Source organism: Podarcis tiliguerta (genome assembly GCF_965153285.1).
Source record: "Podarcis tiliguerta genome assembly, chromosome: 13".
Classification (NCBI taxonomy): domain Eukaryota; kingdom Metazoa; phylum Chordata; class Lepidosauria; order Squamata; family Lacertidae; genus Podarcis; species Podarcis tiliguerta.
In genome coordinates this window covers 42256324-42268306 of record NC_139546.1, presented here as the reverse complement: position 1 = coordinate 42268306, position 11983 = coordinate 42256324, and the positions used below count along the sequence as shown (strand labels likewise).

Genomic DNA, 11983 nt, shown 5'->3' with positions numbered 1-11983 from the left:
TGTTTAGCACAATCAGCTGGTGATTACTGACATGATTTTCTACAGATAATTGTGTTATTAAAAAAGAAGAAGCAAGACTTATTTGTTTTAGCCCGCCAAAAACATTCTCCTATACTTCTCCCCCTCCCAATGCCCTGGGAATATACACTAAGGCTAAATCATACAAAACAGTTGTAGAGTCTTCATTCCAGCCACACTCTTCCTACCTGTAGAATCTTATAAAGCTCCAAGATGGAGGCCATGTGGCTTGAAGTTTCAGAGTCAAGGCCCCCAATGGCAGCTACCAGGTTCTTCTCAACACCACACTTGTAGTTGGGGATGGTTTTCCTATGATGAGAGATGAGGTTCAAAGTATTCTTATAAGTCATCTTTGCATGACAGTAGCTGTCATAGATCTGGAACCCCAAAGTGATGTTGGATAAAATGTTGGGGTTCTCGTTGACCTCATTCACAGCAAAGACTAAGGAAAGGACATGCTGGTAGTTCTTTGGCAGTATGCTGAAACAACAGAGGGATTATGCATGTGGTGGGTCTTCCTGCTTCTGCTGGACAGACCTCATGTTTTGAAAGTGGATAAACACACAAAGGCATTATCCCACAAGATTCAAATTTGAGGACATGCAATGAAATTGAATTTTGAAAGATCGAGGGGAGACAAAAGAAAGTAAACACTTAGGTGAACTATGAAATTTATTCCCACAAGAGTTACTAATGGCCAACAAGTTATGTGGCTTTAAATGAAGATTTGACATTTCTAATGAGGGATATAGCTTTTAAGCACAGTGGCTATGTTCTCTCCCTGCCATTGGAGGCACCATGCCTTTGAAGCACAGTTTCGGGGAATAGGAGCTGAGAAGACTGCTGTAATGCTCAGGACTTGCTTGTGGGTTTCTCATGGCCATCTGGTTAACTACTGTGAGATCACAGTGTAGGGCTATATAGGCCTTCGGCCAGACCCAGCAGGGCCTTTCTTACATTTGCTGGTTCTTATGACCTCTTTGTGGAGAACAGGATGAAATGTATGACACAACTGCTGAAGGGCAGAGTAGGAAGAAAGAGAAAAATATGGCTGCAGATGAAATACGAAATTCAAAGGATGTCAGTGTTTTGGTTTTAAAAAACATTTCAGGAAATCTGAATTAGTTAAGTGTGCCTTTCAATGTAAATTGAGCTAATGTTCTCCCCTATTCCTACTTATGGACAGTCCAGGCGATGGTCCCATTTCATTGACTCTAGCTCAATCACCTGATGGTCTGCCTGTCCCCTCTACTACAAATCCAACTACCCACCTGCCACCACTGAGGAGACTGCTTTTTGATCATACTAGCATGTTTATTAGTGGGACGCGGGGGGCGCTGTGGGTAAAACCTCAGCGCCTAGGACTTGCCGATTGCATGGTCGGCGGTTCGAATCCCGGCGGCGGGGTGCGCTCCCATCGTTCGGTCCCAGCGCCTACCAACCTAGCAGTTCGAAAGCACGTCAAAGTGCAAGTAGATAAATAGGGACCGCTTACCAGCGGGAAGGTAAACGGTGTTCCGTGTGCTGCGCTGGCTCTCCAGATGCAGCTTGTCACGCTGGCCACGTGACCCAGAAGTGTCTACGGACAGCTCTGGCTCCCGGCCTATAGAGTGAGATGAACGCACAACCCTAGAATCTGGCAAGACTGGCCCGTACGGGCAGGGGTACCTTTACCTTTACCTAGCAAGTTTATTATCTAATTTTTATTATGCACATACATAACCAGAAGCTTTTATCCCCAAAAGAAGAAAAATCATGTTCTTACACTAATTCATCAGCAGGTGTTTCCTTTGGCTTTTCCTTGAAGTCTATTGAAGTGAAGACAGGTGAGAAGAATTGTGAAGTGATTCCACCAATAACAAAGTGCCCCGGCTGATAATACTGGTGTTGGACGTGGAAGAGGTCAATGACACAATGCAAAGCAGAACGTATCAAAAATAGAGGGAACAGCATGAGTAGGGTCCAGAAAGGTAAATCTAACATCTTGAGTGTGGAGGTCCTCCTCTCAAAAATAAAGCACCTGTTACAGTCTAAAATACTTATCATCACCCAGTGTCATCACCTTCTGTCCTGTTGCCCTCCATCAGCTCTAATTTATGTTTATAAATAAATGGTAGAATAGCTGTCACTGGCACTGGGGTGGTTTTTTATAAGCATTCTGCTGTTTCTCTGTGGCATATGGGCTTCAAAATACCATATGGATACTGCTTGAGAAAGAATGAACTGCTATGTGTTTAGATAATAACATGGTACACAGCCCCCGGGGGGGGGGGGTTTGCTAGGTCTGTGGCACCATGTGCAGCAGAAACATTGAACAAAACATGTTTTTCTCCCTTGAGAAGATATTAATTGTTGCATTGCAGATTGGGCAGAGCACCTGGTTTCAGGAAGATATGAATGAAAATAATAGTGGATTAGCCAGGCCATAGGAGAAAATGGAAAGGCTGGTGTTCCATTATGCTCCAGAGAAGGGAATGTTCCGCCATCCAGAATATACCTTGCATGAAAAAGTAGTCAGGTTCAGCATCGTGACTAACAAAGGAAGGAAGAAATAGTTCACTGAGAACTTGGCCAGTGTTAACATGTGCTTGCTTTTCAGTTTTGCAAGCATGACGTCCATTAGCATTGAGTACTTTGTTGCTCGCTGTCAGCTGCCAGAAAAGCCCCTCTATCTGCTGTCTAAACCTGGCACTGTGATTGCAGAAATCAACTTTATAGCTCAAGTAATCAAGGCGTCATCACACGGCACACCTATCAGATAAGCACGTCAGTTGCAGAAGCTAAAATTCTGTCCTCACTCCCCCTTATTTATACCTCTGTCCTTGCATATATTTTTTTAATGTGACACAGCCTTCTTAATCATTCTAGCCTTTTCCCATCCCTTCTTTCCTGCACTGGGAGTGGAGAAGGGGAAGGAGCTGAATCAGGACTGTATTGTAGAGCAGAAGACACAACCCCTACTCCTTCTCTCTCAGCACTTGCTGCTACCTCAGGCCGAGAGGTTTCACCCTCACTCTTTGCTGGTCCCACCAGTCTGAACCTGGTTCATAGGCCCCTTCACCTTTAGGTGCCTCCTGGCTGCCACCACTCTTCCTCATCCAGCCAGTCCCTGAAACTCACTGTGTGCACTATCAGGACTTACCTCAGAGGATGCCTGGGTTCAGGATAAGGCCTCTTTCTTGCCTACATGAGGGATTAAGTTTTCAGATCAAAGTGATCTGTGGTGGCAGCAGGTATAAAGGGGATGTTTACTAAAACACCGAAGGAAAACCCAGCTCAGGGTTGCATATCTTAAATAAAATGAAAATGTGGTGCAGTGGAGTGTGGGCAGTCCCAGAGCAACTTACAGTAAAGTGTGTGACATGTTAGAGGCAATGGCACAGGCCCTCTTTAAGAGAACCTTTTTGGACCCAGAAGCCATGACCCAGAAGCTATGAGGCATAAGCTATGACCCAGAGACAGGAGTACCAAATGGGGGTTGGGGGCTTCCCCTGAAAACTTTCAAGGATGGGGCAGGGCTCTCTCAACATTTAATAGCAGCCATTGTGGTGTAGGCCAAAGGGCAAGCTCGCGTCACCCTACTTTGCCATCGCAATTGAGGGGGCATGGGCAGCATGATGTCAGCATTCTGTGACCCGTGCGGAAGCCATGGGGCTTCTGCATGACATGTCAACACACCCCACAGTGTGTGCTAGTGATGTCAGAACACCCCACGGCATGTGTACATGGCCTGCTGACATAACACTGCCCAGGCAACCCCGATCACAGGGGCAAGGCCGAGTTCATGCCCAGTGACAAATAACCCCTTTGGGGCAAGATACTTGAGATGGTGGTGGGTGTCCAGCTCCAGGTACACTTAGAGGAGATTGAATGTCTAGATCAATTTCAGTTTGGTTTCAGGCCTGGTAAAGGCAACTATACTGACTTGCTTGCCCTGGCTGGTGATATTTTCAGGAGAGAGAAGGAAGGAGTGCAACCCACCACATTGTTCTTGGTTGTCGGTTTGTTCTGCAAATGTGCTCAGGCTAGTCTTTAAAACCCTAAACAACTGAGACTACATCTCCTTCTCTACAGACTCTCTTCAATTCTTTCATCTCCTAAAAATCACCCTCTTGATAGTTTCACTGCCCTCAGACATATCAGGGTAGGTTGGTCTGGGAAAAAGCATTCTCTGTTGCGGTCCACAAAGGGGGCAGTGTGGCAGCATAGCTACACAGCTTGACCTTGACCTTTGACATTTGAGATATGTCTTTTCCCACCCTATTTGTGGAATTGATATCAACCTAGATTAGTCCAGGATCCCACCATCCACAAGAAAAGAACACACATTTGAGAACCATAACCCTGATCAGGTTGACCTCCTTAGACATGTGAATAAAGAAGGAAGGTTTGAGTACATCTCCCATTGTTGGAATCACTTTCTCCTGCTTCCATATATTTTCAAATGGACAGAGAACAGAGTAATGCCGAAGCAATGAGTAGTAAGTGTTTATTTTCAGAACTAAATCAGCTGTTTTATTATTAATATCTGCTTAAGAGTTGAGAATGTACTGCCATGCACTGCAGCTTTCTTGGGCCACGTGTTCCAAAGAATAACCATCTGCGAGGGCTTCCGGGTTGAGCGCGCCTGGCAATGGCGGATTTCCTCCGTCTCGGAGGGGACCGCTCACCGAAAGGAAGGGTCTGACCGCCTACGGCGAGGCGGCGACCCGCAAAAAACCACGGTTGGAGGAAGACCGTGGGCTTGGGATCCAGCTGGTGCCATCAGCGCCTCCCCTACTCGCGGGGAGACCCGGTTTCGGGGCTCCGGAGCGACGTGGGGTGAGCGGCGCGGCACTTTGGATCGATCGCTGCTTTCGGGGGAGCAAAGCTGCACAGCTGCTGTCAGGAAGCGCCAACTTTTCCTGTGGACATTTGGTTCAAAGAAACTTTTGTAAGTAACGGAAATTGGATTACAAATTGCTGGAATTCGGTAGTAGATGGAAGGTTAAAACAGGAAGCCCACCTTCCACTTTGTAGAAAGATCAAGGCAAAAGTGAGAAAACTGGAGCCTCTAAAAAGTACTTTGTAAAGAAATAAATCTGTCACCTAAGCCCTTTAAACCCCCCCTCGGAAGCAGGGGAAGAGGGGGAGATTGTTTCAACAGTTTATAGCCCTGCAGAGTAGTGTAATTTGACTTTATTTTCTACCGTCTCGAGCCCGGGACTGGGCTGCCAAAAGGAGAAAAAGAATTCTTACAACCAGAAAACAACTATCAAGAAGGAACGGATTAAGGGAGAATTGAATTGGATTTTTTTTCCCCCTTTTTTTTGGAAAGGAAAAAGGGACCTGAACTATATGTTATTGAAAGGTGGATGAAAAACAACTAAAGGAAACTGTAACAGACTGTTGTGGACTGCTACAGAAACGCATATTGGATTGTTATATTGTTAATACTTTTGGATGGAAATCCCCACACAGGCTGCAATCCTGCAGACTGAATACAAGTAACTGACCTTGGCAACACGATAACATTGAAAGAACAGGCTTGGGAACATGGCAGAAAAAATAACAGCTCTGTTTGAACAATTTCAAAAAAAACCTGTCTATTCTGGAATTTGGTATCTCAGATTTGAAGGAAAACGTACATAGCTTGGCTCAACAAGCAAAAAAAATTAGTAAACCCAGCTCAAGAAACGGAATTAACTCAACAAGGATGGATATCTGAGAAGAATATGGATCAGACAGAACAGGCTCTGTCTCTGCAAGAGAAATCGTCTGTGGAAATTACAGTAATAGAGTCTCAAATTGATGGACAAAAAATGGACTATGAGAGTAAAGAGCAAGGACAGATTTGGAAAGGTAGTGCCACATATGGACTGAGTGATTCAGGTTGGATAAGGTACATTTTGGAGAATGGCACTTTGAGAAAGTTTGAAGAAGTGAAATTTAGTAACTTCAAAGAGAGTGTGGAGCAAGCTTTGGACAATTTTCTGGTCTACAAGAGGAATTATAGAGTTTGGACAAGCTTGCCCAAGAAGGTTAAAGGAGACGTTGAGGGGAAAGTGTCTTGGGACTTAATTTTAGGCTTGAAAAAGACTCTGCAGACAGGCCAGGAAGATGATTTAAAGGCCTCGGATATAAGACAACCTGGCTGATTGATTGACTTTATGGATTGGAAAGACTCTAAAAATTGTAAAAAGGACTGGCAGTATCCGAAACCGGGGGGAAGAGATGGTGGGATAAATTGGAAATTTTTAAGTAAATTCAATGTAATATGGTTTGAATAAGTATTTTTGGGGAATGATAGAAGGAATCTATTTGGTTCTAGGGATTAAGATAAAGAAGAGGAAACATTAGGATATAAGGGCATATTATTATAGGGTATAAGATTAGAAGATTTAAGGTTAATTTTCTTTTTCTATTATTATTTCTCTTTTTAAAAGGGGTAAAAGTAAATAAGTGAAAACACGGTAAAAGCTGGAGGGAATTTGCCGACTAGATTAAAAACAGGTATACAAAGAGGGAGGAGGAAGGAAGTCGAGGAAACAAGTCAAAAAAGAAGAAATTTGAAATTTTGTGCTGTTTGGGTGTTTTTGTGTTTGTTGTTTTTGGGAAAGGGGGAGGAGGGTCTCTTCTTTGTTGGGTTTTTTGTTCATTTTTTTTCTTTTTTATTATTCTTTTTTTCTTTCTCTTTTTCTTGTGGATTTGCTTTTGTTTTGGTGTTATGTTATTGGAAAATCAATAAATATTATTTAAAAAAACAACAACAAAGAATAACCATCTGCTACTAAAATGAAACCAAATTATTTTATTTTTTAAATCACTTTTAAAGGGCAAACTATATCCAGAGATCAAAATTGTGTCTACACTATATAGGAAAAAAGAATTCCATCTCCATTGATTCTGGAATAAAATATGATGTACATACAGGCACCATTCTTTAAACAAAGTGGAGAATATTCTGAGGAACACAAAAGCATTTATAAATCTGCCGTCACTGACAGAAGCAAAACATCATACCTTCAGGCTATAATGGGACAAATTGGAAACATTTGGTATTCCTACATAAATGGAAGCAACGCCTGTTCCAGTCAACTGTGCTTACTTTGGAATTGGGATTCATCTGATAGATTGTTACTTATTTCTCTTTTTTAGCTGCTCTTTTGAGTTGAGTTCAGGCTTGAAGACAATGATATAACATTTTGGGGAGAAGATACAACCCAAGATTCCAGCACTGGAGGCCAAGATGGAGAAGATCTCCACAGCCACTATGTATTTCCCTTTGGTGCTTAAGTAGGATGGAACAAAAGAAAGCCACACACTGCAAAACACCAACATGCTGAAAGTGATAAATTTGGCTTCATTAAAAGTGTCCGGCAGCTTCCGAGCAAAGAAAGCCACAACAAAGCTGACAAGAGCCAGCAATCCCATGTAACCAAGAACATAGTAGAACATGTTGGCTGAGCCTTCATTGCATTCCACTATGACTTCTTCAGGCAGAGAGTGCATGTCCAGATCTGGGAAAGGAGGGTCAGTACAGAGCCATAGTATACAAGTACTTGCCTGGACAGAAGCACAACCAAGAACAATAGAGGTTGAAAATCTTGTCCCCACCCATTTCCTCATCTTGGACCCTGGTTTGGTGGCCATGAAAGCCAGAACCACCGTGAGGGTTTTAGCCAAAACAGAAGAAACAGCCACTGAGAAGATGATACCAAAGGCAGTTTGTCGTAGATTGCAGGTCAGCAACTGGGGGCGCCCTATGAATAGCAAGGAGCAGAGGAAGCAGAGCAGGAGGGAGATGAGCAGGGTGTAGGTGAGATTCCGGTTGTTGGCTTTGACAATTGGAGTGTTTTGATGTTTGATGAAGATTCCAAACACCAAAGCTGTAGTTGCAGAAAAAGCCAGAGCCAAAAGAGCCAAACTGATGCCTAAAGGTGCTTCATAAGATAGGAAGTTTTCTTTCTTGCTGATGCACTGGTTTCTCTCTTGGTTAGGATACCGATCTTCTTGGCACTGGAAGCAGTCATCCATATCTTGCAGTATAAAGAAATCAGGATTACAGTTATAGCATTTCCAGTCTCACTGAGAGACAAATATTTATGGTTTAGGATCAGGAAATTTTGAATTTTACTGCACTATAATTCAATATAATTTACAGCATACACGATAGAGAAAAATATCTTTTACAGGGAATTCTTAGAGTGTTAATATGTTTTGTCTATAAGTTAAGTTATTTTTCAGTGGATACTTTCCAATGGATAATTAAATCAGAAATAAATCTAAATAATAATTGTCAGAGAATTTTTGTTTACTAACTCATACAAATTTTTGGTGCCTTTAGAGGGATAAACTCCGTCTGCTAGCACTAAGAACTTTCACGCTATTTGGATTGAGAAATATTAATTAAGCTTTAATGTTTCACAGCTTACCAGTAGAAATGGTTGTAAAATAGGAAGTTTCATTTACCAATATTCACAGCCTTTCCTATCCCAGAAGGGAGGCTTAACATCAATGGAATATCAACAGTGCTAATATAACCTAGTTAACACATCTAGGAATATGGTCTAAAATACTCTTGAATTGACAATTCTAGAGTTTTGGTGATTAAGTAAGTTGCTATCCATGTAATTCATGCATGTTACAGGTGTGGAGGTAAGCAGAAACTATGTTGGTTGGCTGTTTATGATATTGTTTGTCAGCTTCTTCCGGGACAGCAACAACAACAGAACATTACCCTTTCCGTGATCTCCATCTCTTCCTCTTGATATAGCAATTTCCATCACAGATGTTACAAATGTTAATATTTTTATTGTATTTCCATTGTAAATATATTTCACAAATAATAAATGGTATTGAGGAAAGAAGGAGGAAGTTGGCGGTTGGCTGATTATTCTGTTAGTTGCATCTTTGACTGAGAACGTGGGAGTGTGGTCAAGCAGACATTGTCTGGAGGAGTTTCAGAGGACAGGCAAGCTATGGATTATTAGCTCATGCTCTGCTATGAAGCAGCTTTGAAAACTAAAAAGGACTAAACCATCTCTTCGGTTCAAGGGACAGAAACACATTTCATTCATTAATATATATTTACCTGTCAAGTAAAGTTTTATCTTTAAGTCTGGTGTAAGGCATCTATTTTTTTCTTAAATAGCTAACAACAAACCCTCTCTTGGGCTCAAGAGACAGAAACACAGTATAGATATCAATATCAATATCGTTATATATGAATGAATAGTACTTGTTGTTCAACTGTCGCCAACCTGACAAGTAATGATTCATCTTCATGTCTTGTGTAAGGCATCTATTCTACCACAAATAGCTAAAAAAATTGATATACTGTACCATACAGTCCCTACAAGAATAAGAATAAGAATATGTTATTTATACCACACTCATCTGGCTGGGTTTCCCCAACCACTTTGGGCGGCTTTCAACAGAAGATTAAGAGAAATTGATGAACTATGCAAAATTGGCTAAACTGACATACAAACTGCGAGATAAGGACTACTGTGACTTTAAAGAAGAATGGGAACTTTTTTCAAATTACTTAAGAAGACAACAAAATGAATTGGAATCCTTGGCAGGTTTTGAATAAACATACACAAATTTATTAATTGAAAACATGGTAGATAGATAATATAAGGATCAATACAATTTTATAATATACAGAGAATAACATGTGATGAGAAATCAGAGAGAGGAGCTGAGTAAAAGTCTTGGTGGAGCAGGGAGGGTTTGATGGGGGGGAGGGGGAAAATAATGAATATGATATGTTTTCATATTTTGTTATGTTGAAATTGTTAATAAAAACTTTTTAAAAAATACATTAAAACATCAATCATTAAAAACTTCCCGAAAGAGGGCGCCCTTCAGATGTCTTCTAAATGTCACATAGCTGTTTATTTCTTTGACATCTGATGGGAGATCGTTCCACTACTGAGATCGCCCTCTGCCTGGTTTCCTGTAACTTCGCTTCTCACAGTGATGGAACCACCAGAAGACCCTCGGAGCTGGACCTCGGTGTCCAGGTTGAACAAATGGGGTGGAGACACTCCTTCAGCTATACTGGGCCGAGGACGTTTAGGGCTTTAAAGGTCAGCACCAACACCTTGAATTGTGCTTGGTAACATACCTGTCTGGTTTGAAATCTTCCCTTCTGGACATGGAGTACAATCATAGCAGCAAAATGGTTCCCCCTCTTTCCTTTGTCTGCTGCAACCTGGATGGCAGTGGTCATTACACAAGGCAAGGGGCACCACCTGTCCATAAAACAGAAGGTATTGCATGTATTTGATTATATTTTGTTTGTTCTTTTCCTTTTCATCAACAGGGTGTTGTATTGAAATAATGCACTCGGAGGGTTTTTATTATTATTATTAATTCGCACCACTATCTTTACAATGGTTGTTTCAATCACCAATATTTGTGCATGTTCAAACCAATAAAAATATATACAGAATCAAAGAATTGCAGCATTGGAGGCGACTCTGGGGATCATGTATTCCAACCCCCCGCAATGCAGGAATATACAGCTGTCCTATAAAGGGATCAAACCTGTGACCTTGGCATTACCAGCACCTTGCTCTAACCAACTGAGCCACTCAGCCAGTAAATGGTTCAGGGAAAGAAAATGTGCAAGCCAATGAACCACACTGATATATATATTGAAATACATTTATACAGATGAGAAACGGCAACTTGGTTCCTTAAAAAAAAAAAAGAATCACAGAATAAAAATTTAAGTTTCCTACGGAGCAAAGTTTGCATTGCATGCTTTCTGTGCTTGTCGCATCTGGATGTTCTCATTCCAAAACATTTATTTAATGATTGAGTTTTAGCTCTCATTCCACATTAAGAAAAATGACATCTCAAACATGGCAACAGCAGAAATACAGTGGGTAGGCAGAGTTGTATGGGAACCAAGGGAATGATATTAATTTACAATTCCCTGACTCCTAAAAAGTTCTTCCACAGAATTCCTACATAGGCTCTAACCCTTTGCTGCTAGCCACACTACACCAACTACCTTCCACTGGTCAACAGAGCTTGGTACAACTAGAGAGTCTAGGTATTACGACCAGTGAATGAGGGCAGAGTTTTAAACCCTGGAACCAAGATCACAATAGTGACATGTAAACAACCCATCCCTAACCATACAAAGAATCAATGCAGCTAAAAGGAACTCATTCAGCAGGGTGTACATGATTATGAAACAAATCTCGTGAATGTCTATAGACCTCTGAAGCTGCTGTTGGGTTCTACCTGGTTAAAACTCTGGTGCCATGTGATTATCTTTTCATCAATGGAGAAATCACTGCCCAGTGGAGCTTGAGGATCCATTTCCCCAACTTTCACTCTTAAGAAGGACTTATTTGGGAAAGTCACCCAGTTGATAATATCAAATCCACCTTCTAGCTCACGTTTCTCATTAAAAAAGACAGTGTCCCCTGCACTGTTGTTAAACAAGATATTCCTCAGGAAAGGTTGAAGCTACAGAGGTTGAAAGAGAACGGTAAATTAGGTAAAAATAGAGAAGACACTACAAAGCTTCTGTTTTCTCATGCTGGGATCAATTCAGACCATTTGTTGAAGCTCCCCTTGAGTTTTAAGGGGAGACATACCTGCCCAGATTCCATTTTAGAAACTAATTTTGTATTTCGTAATTAAGAAGCATTTTTTACCTAGAGGTAGTAGCTGCCTTATTGAATGTAAGTAAACCTTTTTAGTTATTCAAATTTGTTTGGTTTATTCTTAGCAACAGGTAGAAACTGAGGAAAGATGAGGAGAACACAAATAAACATGGATAAAATGTGTAATTTCCTGATTGTGCTTTTTTTAGCACTTTTGAACTTAATTGTGGTATTTTCTATCAGATCTCATTGAAATTTGAACCATGTATTGATAGCATCAGAAATATATAAAAATTAACATAGTTTCTGAAAAGATGACTTTTTATTAGCAATAAAACTCTTTTTAGTTTCAC

The 11983-nt window shown here is 41.1% G+C and overlaps 1 protein-coding gene across 1 annotated transcript; it reads right to left on the bottom strand.

Moving 5' to 3' along the window:
- Positions 1-7134: 7134 nt before the first annotated feature.
- LOC310662613 (vomeronasal type-2 receptor 26-like) lies at positions 7135-11359 on the bottom strand (the record flags this gene model as incomplete). Its single annotated transcript, XM_083409558.1, has 3 exons — positions 11263-11359; positions 10133-10259; positions 7135-8036 (listed from the first exon to the last, which is right to left on the bottom strand). The coding sequence occupies exons 1-3, from the start codon at positions 11338-11340 to the stop codon at positions 7135-7137; spliced, it is 1107 nt and encodes a 368-aa protein (XP_083265684.1). The 5' UTR covers positions 11341-11359.
- Positions 11360-11983: the final 624 nt, after the last annotated feature.